Below are 16,276 nucleotides of genomic sequence, written 5' to 3' on the forward strand. Positions count from 1 at the left end.
AGACTTTGGAAGGCCAAGTGCTTTGAAAATATGCCTCTTGGACTGTCCTACCATGGCGATGCTTATGTTCAAATGCATAATTAAATAACAATCTATGCAATGCAATATATATATATATATATATATATATATATATATATATATATATATATATATATATATATATATATATTCATTCCATCTATCTTTTTTTGACAACTAAAACACCAGTTATCTCTGTTCCCCCTCCTACTGTTGCAGACCAAGAAGGGAAGTAGTCTTGCTATATGTAATGATATCTTGCTGCTCACATTTTCTTGCATAATTTTTGTTCTATTTTATGTAATATTTCTTTAGTAGATTTCTGTTTCCCCACCCCCAATATTGAGGACTTGAGTGAAAACATAGAAACTGTATTATTTTCCTTATATCTCTGAGGTGATGAAGAATTTTCCTGTAATATTTTTCAGTTTGTTTTTCATTTTTGGTACAATAATTTTTCTTGGAAAGTAAATCTTAAATTTGCTACCCCTCCCCCAATGCTCACCTACCCTTACTCACACCTCTCCTACTCCCTTCACTCTTGCCCATTCCCCTCTATCGCATCTACCCTCCAATTGCTCACTTACCCTTGCTCATACTTCTCCTACTCCCCTCATCCCTGCATTTCTACATTCTTATTTCTTTTATTACTCAAATAATACTCAACTTATTTCTCTCCACCAATACTTTGTAATCCCAATTACCATGTAAGCCGCTTTGAGTGGGAAAGCGCGGGGTACAAATGTAATAAATAAAAAAAATTTAAAAAAAAAAGCATGAGAATAGGTTTGCATGTACCATTTCTCTTGTATGCAAGTCTCTCGAAAACCTGTCAGACTGGGTATGTCCCACAGACTAGGTTGAGAACCATTGGTATACATGAAGGGAGAATACTGGTTATGTGTATTTTACTTGTCCGCCTTTAATGTAGGCAGACATAGAAAAGTGGAACTATGTTATAATGATGAAGCCATGATTGATAGGTGGGTTGTATGTAGTTAGGTTCAGTGTTGATGATCAGTTAGAACCTGGGGTAAAATTTAAATTAGTGTGAAAAGGTAGGTTTGATAGGTCACCTAATTAATAGATTTAAGCCTGAAAGAAACAAGAAAATAAGAAAATGCTATGTTTGCTGTGATGCATGGACTTTTTGATGCTATTAAGAAGATTGTTTTCTGTTTTGTAGCTCTTTGTGAAGTAGAATTTTGACTACTAGATTTTATCTAACAGTTATTGTTTTCAAATGTTTACTTTACAGAAGTTACTTCTAGGGTGTGGCCAGAGTCCTGACAGCATCTGAGGGTTCATTATAGGGGGTTTAATGTCCATTCACAAGTCAGCTGACCACAAAACGTAGAAGGTAGTTTTATAATAGGGCACCTTGGCCTGTAATGCAAACACATATATTGTACCTATTTTATAAAGCGATGTGCCTTTATAAATATCCTATTCAAAAGTTCCAGCACCTAGTTATACCTGTTTGAGACAGGAATAACTTTGTGCATGTAGGTGCTGGTACAAATGGATTCATACATATGTATTTTATAAATACATGCATAAGGGTGATCCCATTCTCCACCTCTGAACAAGCCTACATCTGTATTACATAAAAGTAGGTGCTGTATTTTCAAAGCATCAACTTCAGGCAGTTTTATAAGTGCCTACTTGAGCATATAAAATGTTCTTCTGCAATATCAGGCCATTTATAAGATTGTCCTCTTAATTTCTTGTTGGCCATAAATGGAAAAATGGGTCTTGGTGATCAAATGTTCTGAGTGCCTCATAGAACTGACTAAAGCTTTGTACATACTGCAGACAAGCCTTATGACTATGATCAGTGCTACATTGAACATTCAATCAAAACATTGTATTAACCTTAAGTATTTAGATGATAATGAATTATCCAAAGTGGATACTTCATCCCCGCAAAGTATCTTACAGCAAAACAATTTTATTGAAGTAAAAAAGATCTTACGTAGGTCAGAGCACTGAACCACTCGTAGAGAGCACTGACACCCAAAAGGACACATTGCAAAAGGATGTGGTGCTGGTTGAAAAGAAGCTTCTCTTCTGTTTGGAAAAAGAGTGTTGTCGTCATCGTCGTCGTCATCTTCCATATCTTTTAACATTATTTCATTTTTAAACATGGATTTTGTCTGCATAGGAAAGTATTTAGCTGAACACAAAGCCAAGAACGACAAAAGCACAAATTCTTTCATGATGTCTTCTCAGTGATGAAATCCTGGCAAAAGTAAAAAAAAAAAAAATAAGAAATAGAATGTATAACTAAGAGGACAGTTTTCAAAGGTGTTTACCAGGGTAAAATGGCCTAGCTGAAACTTGCTCCTCCTCCCCTGCCCTCAGATGTAGTTGAAAGTACATTCAGGTTCCCTAGGATACTTTGGGGCTCATTTTCAAAAGAGAAAAACGTCCAAAAAGTGGCATAAATCTGCATTTGGACATTTTTGTCACAAAAACATCCAAATTGGTATTTTCAAAACCAATTTTTAGACATTTTTCCATGAAGTCTGTTAAAAGTGCATTCAAATTACAAGGGAGAGCGTCAGGGGCGTGTTAATGGTGATATTTGGCGTTCCTAACACTTGGACATTTTTCAGCCATAATGGAGCAAAACGAAAACATCCAGGGCTATAAGTTGGATATGTTGGTCTAGACTTAACAAATAAGCCACAAAAAATGCCCTAAATGACCAATTGACCACTGTAGGAAAAAAGGAATCACATCCCCTTACTCCTTCAGTGGTCACTGATTCTCTCCCACCTCGCAAAGATGTAAATGAGTACATACCAGCCTCTATGACAGCTTCGTATGTTATAGCCAGTCCTATTAGAGAAGTAACAGATTCCTGGAATAGCCTAGTGGTCGGTGCAGTGGACTGTAGAGAAGGCCCATAATGCATGCTAACTATTACACGAGGTAGAAAGTGTTAGCCCCCCCCCCCAAACCCAAAACCTACTGTACCCACATACAGGTGACACCTGCATCCATAAGGACTATTGTAGTGGTGTATAGTTAGATACAGTAGGTTTTTTTTTGTGGGTTTTGAATGCCTCACCATAAAATATAAGGGGGTAATGGTGAGATGTGTACCTAGGACCTTTTTTGTGAAGTCCTCTGCAGTGTTCCATAGGATGCCTGTGTGGCTAGTCTACTAGGAAAGCTAGCTCCTCTTATATCTCAATGACTTGATTTTGTGCGTTTTTCACTTGGACATTTTTTTTTTGGGGGGGGGGGGGGGGAAATGGTCCAAAAAGATAGTGGACGTTTTTTGGGGGGAGGAAAATGGTCCAAAAAGATAGATGTAGTAAGCACAACAAGATCTAGGAAATGGTCATTTTCAAAGACAAAAGATAGACGTTTTTCTGGTTTGAAAGTGCTCATTTTCAGCAAAACAATCGAGGTTGAATTTAGACGTCATATCAAAAATGCCCTTCCACGTCACATTAGACAGAGGCATTCCTGTATTGAAGAACATTAGCACAACTATATGAGCTTTCCAAAAGAACTTGTGTCTGTTTTTGGCTTGTTTGGGCAGCTGTACAAATAGTAATTGCAGAATATGCAGGCACTTTTAATGTGCATGCTTTGCCCTATTCATTTTGATGTGAAACATGGTAGTTACATTTCCAGGCAAATAAGTTATGTGCCTTTTTTTCATCCATTCAATTTAGAAATGTTGCTATCAGATAAAACCATCATGTTATTATTTTTTTTTGTTGCCTTTTGTACCAGATTGGATGCATAATATTTGGATAGGAGTCTAATAGGAAATAATGTGAATCTTGGTCATAGGTTGAATTGATATATTTTCTTCATAAATTAGATTACTTTTCTTCTTCTCTTCCTTATTGTGAAATTGTCTCAAATCATGGATTAGGGATGGCCTAATTTCTTTTCTATAGTGTTAAACTTCTTATTTAACCTTTTTTGTAATGCTTTTGAGATTCTATGTAATATATTTAAATATGCTTATTTTGAAAAGATTAATACAAAATTAAGGACAACACTAAATAAAAACACTATTTTGACTGTCTTGGAAACTTAGCAGTAACGTGACAGCTATGCTCCCAGTACTGATGGTAGGGCAGGCAGCCTATGAGTACCATCCAGGAACCTTCTTCTTCAAATTAAACTGACAATCCAGTATGAATTGTCCAATGTCCCAGCAGATGGATTTTATATTTGATTATGTGTGAGATGGATGACCAGTATTGATCAGTTGGAAGCAGGGTGACCTCATCAGCCCAGCAAACATAGTAGAGTAAGTTGACAACTATGTTTTGAATAAGCTGGAATCATCTAAAGAATGTCTGTTAAAGGCATTGATTTAAGCATAAAAAATGAGGCATGAGTCCAAGTGGATCTGAGTCCCGTACTGCTACAGTCATGCCTAAAATACAAGAATGAATTGGAGACCGACTGAATTTCGGTTTCAGTTTTGACTTTGCCTTGAAATTGGCCCGAAAATCAAATTCGACCTTGTTTCAACTTCTTTGGAGCAGGTGTAAATTTGCTTGTGAGAAATACACACTACCAATGTGGTTGTGGGTCTCTATTTTATAAAGCCACGTAGACACATATGTTACCTTTATAAAATAGGGGCCTCTTTTGATAATTTACATAGATGTCCTTTGATAAAATAACGTCCCATGTATCCAAAACCATGGAACACCAAAGTGGTGCCATCTTACTGTCTTGCGTGTGGGATGGTATTAGAGTATTACCTGTGAAAAAATGTTTTTCGCAATTATGTATCTTATATGGCACTAATAGTTTAGATATTGTATCACTGTATTATGCAAGAAAATCAATAGAATTTTTCAGTGTTTCCTCCAAGCACATTTGAAATAGTTTCTATTATGTATATGGAGTGGAGGAGCGGCCTAATGATTAGTGCTTGAGATCCTGGGGAACCAGGTTCAATTGCCTCTGCAGCTCTGTATGACCCTGGGAGAGTCACTTAGCCCTCCATTGCCCCAGTTACAATATATACTTAGATTGTGAGCCCATTAGGATCAGTACTAGTATCTGTATAGAAAAACTGTACTTGTTAACCACTGTATGGCTATGTGAAGGCCTCAGCGGTATAGCAAATGCACTAAATAAATTAAATAAACTACGGAGAAATGCATCCTTAAGAAACATGCAAGCCATAAATGCAGAGTTCAGTTCATACCTTCACAACACTACAGAATGGATAAATAGGCATCTTGTGATTCGGTATTTATAAGTACACTAGTAAAAAAAAAGCCCCGTTTCTGATGCAAATGAAACGGGGGGAGGGGGGGCTAGCAAGGTTTTCTTCAGAGTGTGCATGTGGGAGTGTGTGTCCCTGTCTCTCCCTCCCCCTCCCCCCTTCGAGTGCAGTCCTTCAGTGTTAAGTTTCCTGCTGTTCTGTGTTTGTTTTACAGAGAGAGTGAGGGCATCTCTCTCCCCTCCCCCCTCTGAGTCCTTCACTGTTTCGTGGGATTTCCTGCTGTGCTGTTTTCCTTCACTCATGGGGAAACCGGATATCTCTGGCGCTTCACACTTCCGGCTGGAGGCTTCATAGAACGTTGGTGGTGCCTTTTATATATATAGATAAGTATTGGCATACTGGGAAAGACCAAAGCTCCATCTAGCCCAGCATCCTGTTTCCAACAGTGGCCAATCCAGGTCACAAATACCCGGCAAGATCCCAAAAATGTACAAAACATTTTATACTGCTTATCCCAGAAATAGTGGATTTTCCCCAAGTCCATTTAATAAATAAGTACATAAGGTTAGGAAAGAAGTTGTTCAAGCTGCTGTGAATCCTGCTTTATGAGGTATTGCTTTGCTTTGTTTCACAGGTCATGGAGTGGAATGGGTAAATGTGAATCGATAGTTTACTGTTTCAAAAAGTAAGACGACTAGGGCTACTCCGTGAAGTTACATAGAGGGGCATAATCGAAAGTGGGTGCCCATCTCCGTGGGCGGCCATGCAAAGGGGCGGGACAAACCGTATTTTTGAAAAAAGATGGGCGCCCATCTTTTTTTCGATAATTCGGGTTGTGCAGGGCAAATGCCTAGGATTTGGGTGTTTTTGAGCTGGGCGCTATCGGTTTTCAGCGATAATGGAAACCGAAGGCGCCAAGCTCAAAAATGAACAAATCCAAGGCATTGGGTCGTGGGAGGGGCCAGGATTCGTAGTGCACTGGTCCCCCTCACATGCCAGGACACCAACTGGACACCCTATGGGCACTTTTACAAATTAAAAAATTAAAATAGCTCCCAGGTGCATAGCACCCTTCCCTTGTGTGCTGAGCCCCCCAAACCCCCCCCCCAAACCCCACTGCCCACAAGTCTACACCATTACCATAGCCCTAAGGGGTGCAGAGGGGCACCTACATGTGGGTACAGTGGGGTTTTTGGAGGGCTCAACATTAACCAGCACAAGTGGATCAGGTACGGGAGGATGGGCCTGGGTCCGCCTGCCTGACGTCCACTGCACCCACTAACAACTGCTCCAAGGACCTGCATACTGCTGTCAGGGAGCTGGATATGACATTTGAGGCTCACATACAGGCTGTCAAAAAAGTTTTTAAAGTTCTTTTTTTGTGGTGGGAGGGGGTTAGTGACCACTGGGGGAGTCAGGGGAGGTCATCCCCGATTCCATCCAGTGGTCATCTGGCCAGTTGGGGCACTTTTTTGGGACTTGGGTCGTGAAAAAAAAGGGTCCAGCATAAGCGACCCAAATTCTCGCTTCTGCTGCCCTTTTTTTCGATTATCGGCCGAAGGCGCCCATCTCTCCTCAGCCAATAAACACGCCCCAGTCCTGCCTCCGACATGCCTCCGTCAACTTTGTTCGTTCCCGCGACGGAGCGCAGTTGAAGATGCCCAAAATCGGCTTTCGATTATACCGATTTGGGCGCCTTTGCGAGATGGGCGCCCATCTCCCGATTTGGGTCGAAATATGGGCGCCCATCACTTTCAAAAATAAGGCCGATAGTAGCACACTTAAAACAAATAGGAAAAAATATTTTTTTCACTAAACGTATAGTTAAGCTCTGAAACTAATTGCCGGATCAATTGGTAAAAACAGTTAAAGTAGCTGGGTTTAAAAGTCCATAAGGTGGTATTAAGGCAGATTTGGGGAAAGCCACTGCTTATCCCTGGGTTAAGTATGCCAGATACTTGTGACCTGGATTGGCCACTGTTGGAAAGAGGATACTGTACTAGATGGGCCCTTGGTCTGACCCAGTAGGACAACTCATGTTCTTATGTAAAATGGGAATTTCCCTTGCCATAAATTCTTCTATTTACCAATACAACAGTTAGAATGTACCCTCCCCTTTATGTTTTGGTAAGCAGCTTGCCTTTCCAAGACCTGTTAGTCTATATAACATTTAAACCAGCGTTTCCCAAACTGTGCACCATGGCTCCTCAGTGCTCCACGGTGAACTCACAGGGGTGCTGCAGGGGATACAGGAGTTGACATGCCAATCACCACATGCATGCAGTACTTAATCCTGGGCCTCATTGCTACTGTGCTGGAACAAGGAGCAAGGAATACACCCCCCCCCCCCCCCCCCCCCCCCCCCAAACGCTATTCCTTCTGTGGCTGAGGTGAGCTACCAATCACAGCTCAGCCCGGGCCTCACTTCTTGCTTCCCAATCAGGATCGCCCTTTTAGGTGCCACACGGACTCTGTGACCAGTCACAGCTGAGCTGTGATCGGTAGCTTGCCTCAGTCATGTGAAAATAGTGAATGCGAGCCCAGATGGTGCCTGTTAGTGGTGCCGGGTTAGGTCGTCCAGGAAAACAGCTGAGTGGTCCTCTGTTGGAGAAAGAGCGATTTTTTTTGTGTGTGTGCAGTTAGTGCAGTGTCCAGGCAGCAGGCTACAACACTAGCACTGCAGCTGCAACTTTCAGGCCTGCCCCTGCGGCCTGTGTGTAGTGCAGACCCCAGCCCAGCACTGGGAAAAACAACTAGTACCCATCTGCCAATTAGCTGCTGGAGCCTGGAGGACTGCCTGGCCCTTTGTGAGACCAGTGGAGGAGTAGCCTAGTGGTTAGTGCAGTGGACTTTGATCCTGGGGAACTGAGTTCAATTCCCACTGCAGCTCCTTGTGGCTCTGGGCAAGTCACTTAACCCTCCATTGCCCCTGGTACAAAATAAGTACCTGAATATATGTAAACCGCTTTGAATGTAGTTGCAAAAACCTCAGAAAGGCGGTATATCAAGTCCCATTTCCCTTTCCCTATTTGAGATTCTACATGGAACATTGCTGTTGCTATTATTTGAGATCCTGGAATGTTGCTACTATTTGAAGATTCTACATGGAACGTTGCTACTATTGGAGATTCTAGATGGAATGTTGCTACTATTGAGATTCTGTTAGTACTATTGGAGATTCTACATGGAATGTTGCTAGTGGAGGAGTAGCCTAGTGGTTAGTGCAGTGGACTTTGATCCTGAGTTCAATTCCCACTGCAGCTCCTTGGTTGCATGTAGGCGCCTACGCAGCTTAGTAAAAGGGCCCCCTAGTTTCTTGGTAAGATTAGTAGGATATGTTGAACCTGATTTGAGCAATCTTTTTGGAGCCAAATAGGATTAATTCATCAGAAATTCTAAATCAACAAATGCATCTTTAAAAACCTTTTTTAATCTTATTGGATTTTATTGGTCAAAATTCTATAATTGCTTTAGGGTATTTTCTATTTACAAGTAATTTTGGACTTTGTCTATTTTCGTCCTTTCATGGAGCATTTTTTAACTCCTTTCAAACCATTTAGTTTTGCTTATTCTGTTTTTGCTGTCATTGGAGAATGAGGATATTTAAGGCAGGATGTTAACTGAAAGGATTTAACATGTTGAGCCCCAAAAAATGTGCTTTTGAGCCATTCAGTGCCAGTTATTTGGTCTGAGAAGCCTCACACTTTATTGACTTGACCCATTATGATATAAATCTACCACTGCTGGCCATAAATGCAAATTTATTTATTTATTTATTGCATTTGTATCCCACATTTTCCCACCTTTTTGCGGGTTCAGTGTAGCTTACAATATGATATAAGTGAAGGAAATACAATTTGTTACAACTTGGTTATGGATTACATTGTGTAGAGTTAAGCGAGACAATCGAAGTAACGTTAAGGAATATAACAATGGAACACAGACATTGAAACATTGGAAGGGGATAACGGATAGTGGAAATGAGAAGAGAATAGACATTTGGTGTTACAGAAGGATTTTGGGTTGCATGGTACTGGATTACATGATAGTAATATAACAGAAGGCATTATTAACATTTCTGGATATATGTGGGAGTTTCACATGTTTCGATCTTTGTGGTATATCTTGTCGAAGAGATGGGTTTTTAGTAGTTTACGGAAGTTGGTCAGTTCATAGTTTTAGGTTGCGTGGCAATGCGTTTCAGAATTGCGTGCTCATATAGGAAAAGGTTGATGTGTGCATTAATTTGTATTTTAGACCTTAAGTTGGGGAAATGAAGATTAAGGAATGTGCAAGATGATTTTTTAGCATTCCTGGGTGGTAGGTCTATCAGGTCTGACATGTCACTACGATAAACTTTATTACATATCAAACTTCTAAAATCACTCAAAATTCAATGGGTAAATCAGCTTAAAAACTCACACATATCCAAACATTTCCATATTTTTCATAACTAATACAATGGAAATACCTCTCTAATGCAATACAACTTTAACAGCATATCCTCATCCAAAACCACTCTAATCACCCCGTTCCCCAGCTTTAGAGTCCTTTCATAGAAGCTGACTTTCATTCATTCCACAAAAGTTATTTCACTTCTTCCACCGCTGGTGGCCCATGTATATCTCATGGCCCATATATATCTATTCAGTAGAGCTTTTGCTGAAATGTGTAGTCCCAAATCCCAAAGTTGACAGCTGGGTCACAACAAGCTTCTCATGCTTGTTCTATATTTCATATCATTCTTCTCAGTCACTTGTTCACAGGTAAGGTCTAGGTGTTCCTTCCATGGTCCCTGACATTTCCGGCAAGTTTCCTTTCTGCAGCGAGGGTTGGGACAGCTAAATCTGTTCACATCTTTGTCGAGCAGAGCTGGGAAACTACAAGATGGACACCTGACCAATTCATCTGCACAGGCTGCGGAAATCTCTTCCTCTGCCTTTCGTTCGTAGTACTTGCATAGTATGTTCTCTGGAAGTACTTTCTCCAATTCGCTGGTTGGGAAAGTACATGTGCAACTTCCCTCCATGCAGCTCAGTTCAGACTTTCCTGAACCAAAAACTGCTTCCTGGGCATATCTAATGAGGCACTCCTTGCAAAGCAGGTGACCATCAGTACACTGTGTCAGTTCCTCAAATGCAAATTCTCTATAGCAGCAGAGGCACTCAATCATCTGACCATCCTTCTGGTACTGCTCCTCATTCATTTCGGTCATCTCCTTCATCTTCTGTTCATAGAACACCAGCTATTTCCGTACAGCGGATACAAGGCAGTTTGGTCACAGCTTCTCCAGTGTCGCCGTTTGTTTTCCAAGAACATCATCCATTTCTCAAGCTTCACATTTCCCTGCTCAAACTTGAAATCAATGTAGGATGACTGATTCATTTCTTTTCATTTTTTCCGCTTCCCATTACTTTCAGGGGACAGCTCCTGCCACTTCTTAATGGCATCAGAAAAGGCCTTTCGCGTTATTGCATAATGCCCCTTGAGCTCATGCAGTGCCCATTTGATGTCTTGACTGCTAAGCATTTTGATGTCAGCCATAAGAAGATCAGCAGTTTGGATAAAGCACCGCTGATCCACAGGGTAGGCTGCTGTTGGGTTTTAAAACCATTGCGCCCTCTGACCAGCTTAGTATTCTATCATAATTTTTTTTAATGAACTTTATTTTGAATGCACAAACAGTATAGATACATAATCCATCAATAACACATTTTACATCTTATAGTTATCCCCCTCCCCTTCCCCCCCCCTCTCCCTCCCTCCCCCCTCTCCCTTCATTATCCTATAGGTCTCCTGTGTGTGTTATTTATATGATTAACATTTCCGCTCTGGGTGTACTCAGGTGTACAAGTTGAGTCTACATCGCTGGTACCACTAATTGTGGGGCATCTAATTCGATCCCCGCCTGGGCTCTCCAGATCTTGTAATTGTCCCATATCTTAATGAACTGAATCATCCGGCCATTCTTCATCGCCATTAGCTTTGCCATTTGATACATATAATCCACTTTATATGTTTAGCAAGTGGGGGAGCCAATTGTTGCTTCTAAGCCGCAGCTATAGTAATCTTAGCTGCTCCTAGAATCATAGAGGCCAACTTATGTAGTGACACTGATATGCCTGGGGGGGGGGGGGGGGTGAAACTGCAACAAGCAGTGATCCACTGTTTTTGGGTACTCTGCCCAAGATCTGTTGCAGCAGTCTAAGTATGTCCTGCCAGTAAATTTGTATCTTTGGGCAGGACCACCAAACATGGATCATATCTCCTATAGCCTGGCATCTCCTCCAACATTAATTCGAGGCCCCTGGAAACATTCTCGCTATTCTTTGTGGTGTAAAATACCAGCGATATAGAATCTTATATCCATTTTCTATCATGGAGCTATTCACTGATCCCTGTAACAAAAACCCTATCGCCCGTGTCCAGCTCTGCATGTCATGTGTAGTCCCTGTATCTCGTTCCCATTTCTGTATATATCCCATTATTGGGTTCCTATATGAGAGCAGTGCTGCATATATTCTGGACACGCACCTTTTACGGCTATTCCCACCCATTGCCCGTTCTAATTCTGTTTCTTCCAACTGTAATTCTCCTTTGGCTTTTCGCAAAATATAATCTCTGATTCTAGTGTAATAAAACATATGTTGTGGTTGGAGATCAAATTCGTCTTGCAATTCATTATATGAGCACAGCGTCCCCTCCTCCCACATTTGACCCAATTGTCGCAACCCCTTCTGCCCCCATTGCTTATATACTATATCCCCCTCCTCCCAGACAAACCCTGGTGCCCCTATGATATGCATCTTGCGGAAATACTGTCTCTGCGGACAGCTTATTTGCCATAGCGTTTTCCAATTCATTAGGGGGAATTCAACTGCGGTGGGTATCAGGGTTGTCATTGCTCTGATCCGTCAGTGGGGGGGGGGGGGGGGTGGAGCCAGAGTAGCACAGCTGGGTGATTAAGACCTATCCAATGTTTTTCTATTTGAAGCCACGGTTTATCTTCCTCATTAACCCATGATGCCAATATTCTCAGCTGTGCTGCTTGAAAATATCGAAAAAAAATTCGGTACTCCCATTCCCCCTTTTTTTTTGAGGTTGGTACAATACTTCTGCTCGCACCCTCGGTGGCTTATGTTTCCAAATAAATGCAAATGTTTTACGTTTTAGCTGTCTAAACAATTTTTGGGGGATCGGAATTGGTACTGCTATAAAGAGGTAAAGAATTTTAGGTAACACCATCATTTTTATCGCTCCAAGACAGCTCCATCCCTTCCCAACTATCTAGATCTTGTATTATTTCTCGTAATTTACCAGGGAAGTTTGCCTCAAAAATATCCTTCAGATTAGGTGTCAAATTAACTCCCAAATATTGAAGAAGACGTTCTGTCCATCTAAAAGGATATTGGTCTTGCAAACCACCATTATCTTCTGCCCCTAAAATCTCAGATTTTGTCATATTTATTTTAAATCCTGCTATTTGTCCAAACTCTCTAAAATTATGTTCAATGGCATGTAACGATCCATGAAGGTCTGTCAGCGTCAATAGAATATCGTCCGCAAACAACATGATTTTATGCATCTTTTGACCCATGCGGATCCCATGGATGTACGCATTTGTCCTAATTACCTGTGCTAGGGGCTCCATCGTGAGGGCAAACAATAGGGGAGATAGTGCACACCCTTGACATGTCCCCCTTTCCAATAGAAAGGTGTCCGAGTACTCTCCATTGATATTTATCACTGCTAGTGGCTTATCATATAAGCGTTGTAACCACGCTACATACCGGCCCGTCATCCCCATCTTATGCAGGACTCCAAACATATATGGCCAATGCACTCTATCGAATGCTTTCTCAGCGTCAAGAGAGAGCAGGATAGTTGGGTGTTGTGTGCGATTGGCCTCATGGATCAAATGGAGTGCCCTTCTAATATTGTTGAACGTTTGTCTACCCTCTATAAATCCCGTTTGGTCCTCCCGTACTAGGCCCGGCATAAGTCTCTGTAACCATCTAGCCAGGATTTTCGTGAAGATTTTATAATCCGTATCTAACAGTGATATGGGCCTATAGGAACCGCATTGTACCGGATTTTTCCCCGGTTTCAGGAGAATACTAATATGAGGTAGACGCCATGAGTGTGGTAATTCAGATTGGTGTTCTATTGCATTCAAAACCCGGACCAATAGGGGTGCCAATATTTTCCCAAAACATTTATAAAATTTAGTTGTGAACCCATCGGGTCCTGGAGCTTTTCCATTAGGTAGATTGTGAATGGCCCACTGTACCTCCTCCAATAAAATGGGCGCCAAGAGTTCCTCATTTTGATTTGGGGCAATATGGGGAAGCTCTATCCCTTCTAAGTAATCGTGGATCGCTTGGGGTCCGGGCTGTATATCATCTACGTATAGTTGTTTATAGAAAGCACAAAAGGTTTGTTTAATGTCATGTGTTGTAGTCTGTCGTTGCCCTATATTATCTTCAGCTACATGAATATGGTTTTTCAACTTTTGCTTTTTTAATTTATATGCTAATAGGCGCGATGCTTTATTGCCAAATTCGTAATAGTGCTGTTGTGTTCTTTGGAGTGCTTCCGCCACCTCTGCTAATTGAAGGTCACGGAGTTCTAATTGAACCTGTTGATAATGTTGGGCGGCATCTGGTGTATGTGTCCCTTTAGCCACTATTTGTTGTAGGTGTTTAAGTTCTATATGTAGTTGTTGTGTTTTTATTCTTTTTTGTCGCATCCTATACATTTGTAGTGAAATAATCTGTCCTCTCAAAACTGCTTTAAGACCTTCTCATAGTGTATCCTCGCTCACGCCTCCCGTGTCATTATCCCTGTTATAATTCTGTTTACCCGCTTCTAATTGTTTTAGTACATTTGGGTCTGTTAATAAGCTATCATCCATGCGCCATATAGGCTTAGGTCGTCTTGTTGTTGTGCATCCCAACGTTAGCGTGACTGGTGTGTGATCAGACCAAGTTCTACTCTGTATTTGTACCTTTTGTATTCTCTGTATCAGATTGGGCCCTCCCAGCCATAGGTCAATTCGCGACTGTGATGCATGTACCGCTGAATGGAACGTGTAGCTACGAGACAGCGGGTTGTAGTGCCGCCAGATATCTAGCATTTGCCAATAGTTCAAAAACTTGTGCAATTTTGCCCTGTCATTTTGCGCATAGCGTATCTCTTTAGTTGAGCTATCCATATAGGGGTGCGGAGTGAGATTAAAATCTCCACCTATTAGCAATTCCCCTTCGACATGTTGTGCCAAGACTTATGACAGTTCCTCAAAGAAAGATCCTTGTTTCTCATTAGGGGCATATATGTTCATCAGAGTGAAAGTCTCCATACCTGATCGTAAGATTAGCAGAATATATCGCCCTCCCTTATCCCTTATTACTTGCTGAACCTGCCAGGGCATCCCCCCGCCAGGGCTATCAGGACTCCCTTTTTTTTTTCCTTGTCACTATGATTTGATGCAAAATAAATTTCCCGATATTGCCCATGTGTGCAAAATTTTTCATATTTGGGTAGCAGGTGTGTCTCTTGGGCAAAGATAATGTCTGCTCTCAATCGAAGTGCGTCCTTAAAGAGAAGCTGCCGCTTTGCTGGTGAATTAAGCCCCTTCACATTACTAGTAAGTAGCTCAAGGGTACCCATCTTTCCCAAAAACGGTATCAGCTCTTTTTCTCAAGTTACCCTCTCCACCCTGTGGGCTATCAGGAGACCCTTTTCCTTCTCGATTTATGTTGATTAGTACCCACCTTTTCCCCCTCCCTCCCTCTATCCCTCCCCTTAACCTAAATACACCTTCCATATCAAGGGTAGGTGTGTCAGGGGCCTTCGTGATCTTCCCGCCTCCCACTTCCATATCTTGCGCTTAACCGTCTAACAAACTGTTAAATTTTATCAATCTATCTTTCAGTTGCAGATCACAAATCCCAGAACATTATAACTGGTAAACTTAATACAACATTTAACATTCAGTATTTTACTTATGCTCACACAGTCTGTTAACCAACTAATAGCCTTAACTGTAAGGCAGCCAGTGCTGCCACTCACTGTTTCAGGCTTTAGTAGATCCAGGATATTCTGTCCCATTTCTCTGGATTGTTGTGTCCATGTTCAAGTATTTGCCAGTTCTCCACGTCTCAATGTGGTATCGGACTGCTGGCGCTGCAGCCTGCCTTTCCCCACTGTTGTTCTCTGCCATCTGGGCCGTTCCGTTTGCCCCGTACCCACTTTTGGCCTTGGCTCACTGATTGTGCTCCAATCCTGGTCCGGGAAGATCCCTGCTGCCTCCTCTGCTCCTCTTGTCTGATGAAGTTTACCTTCCCTATAAAACCTAAACGTAAATGGGTAGCCCCATCTATATTTGATGTTTTGTGAGCAAAGATATTGAGTAATAGGACGAAGTTCCGCTCGCCGGCGCAGCGTGATGTTTGCCAGGTCCTGATAAAGATGAATGCGATGTGTATCCCAAGTAAACTCTGGGCATTCACGCGCTGCCTGCATAACTTTTTCTTTGATTTTGAAGTCCACAAAGCATGCTATTATGTCTCTTGGTAAATTATTCCTGGTTGTTCCCAGAGGTCTGTGGGCTCGCTCTATTGCAATGTCTGTTGGTTCTACTGTGATTTGTATTTCCTTTAGGAGTGCGCTGGCCACTTGTTGCACAGTCAGCTCACAGTTTGTATATTGGGGAGTTTCTGGGATACCGCAGAACCTGATATTATGTCTCCTACTTCTATTCTCGATGTCCTCCATCTTATCCCACAGTTGCTGGAAACTCTTCTTGTCCTCCCTTTTCTGCTCCGTTATAGCTTGTATCATGTCCTTTTGTTCATCCAGGCAATCTTCCAATTCTGCCACTCGCTGGCCCAGAGTAGCAATTTCCCCCTGAAGGTCTGCGCCCAACGTGTTTAAATCAGTGCGCATTGCTTTCAGTTCTCCCATGAGCTCTTTCAACCAATCGCGGATCTCAATCTTCGGTTTTGTCTCCTCCGCCTGTGTTCCATCGGGCGTGAA

At 41.8% G+C, this 16,276-nt stretch overlaps 1 protein-coding gene and 1 pseudogene across 3 annotated transcripts in view; both read right to left on the reverse strand.

The window, feature by feature from the left end:
• The window catches only part of ASPN (asporin), a 75,346-nt gene that overhangs the window by 24,949 nt on the left and 34,121 nt on the right, over positions 1–16,276 (reverse strand). For all 3 annotated transcript variants that reach the window (XM_030207122.1, XM_030207121.1, XM_030207120.1), the window contains exon 3: positions 1,997–2,263. In XM_030207122.1, the coding sequence (XP_030062982.1) occupies positions 1,997–2,240 (244 nt within the window). In that variant the 5' untranslated portion in view covers positions 2,241–2,263. The remainder of the gene's footprint in view (positions 1–1,996; positions 2,264–16,276) is intronic.
• On the reverse strand, positions 9,942–12,890 carry LOC115472482 (annotated as a pseudogene).

Source organism: Microcaecilia unicolor, chromosome 6 (genome assembly GCF_901765095.1).
Source record: "Microcaecilia unicolor chromosome 6, aMicUni1.1, whole genome shotgun sequence".
NCBI classification, from domain to species: Eukaryota; Metazoa; Chordata; class Amphibia; order Gymnophiona; family Siphonopidae; genus Microcaecilia; species Microcaecilia unicolor.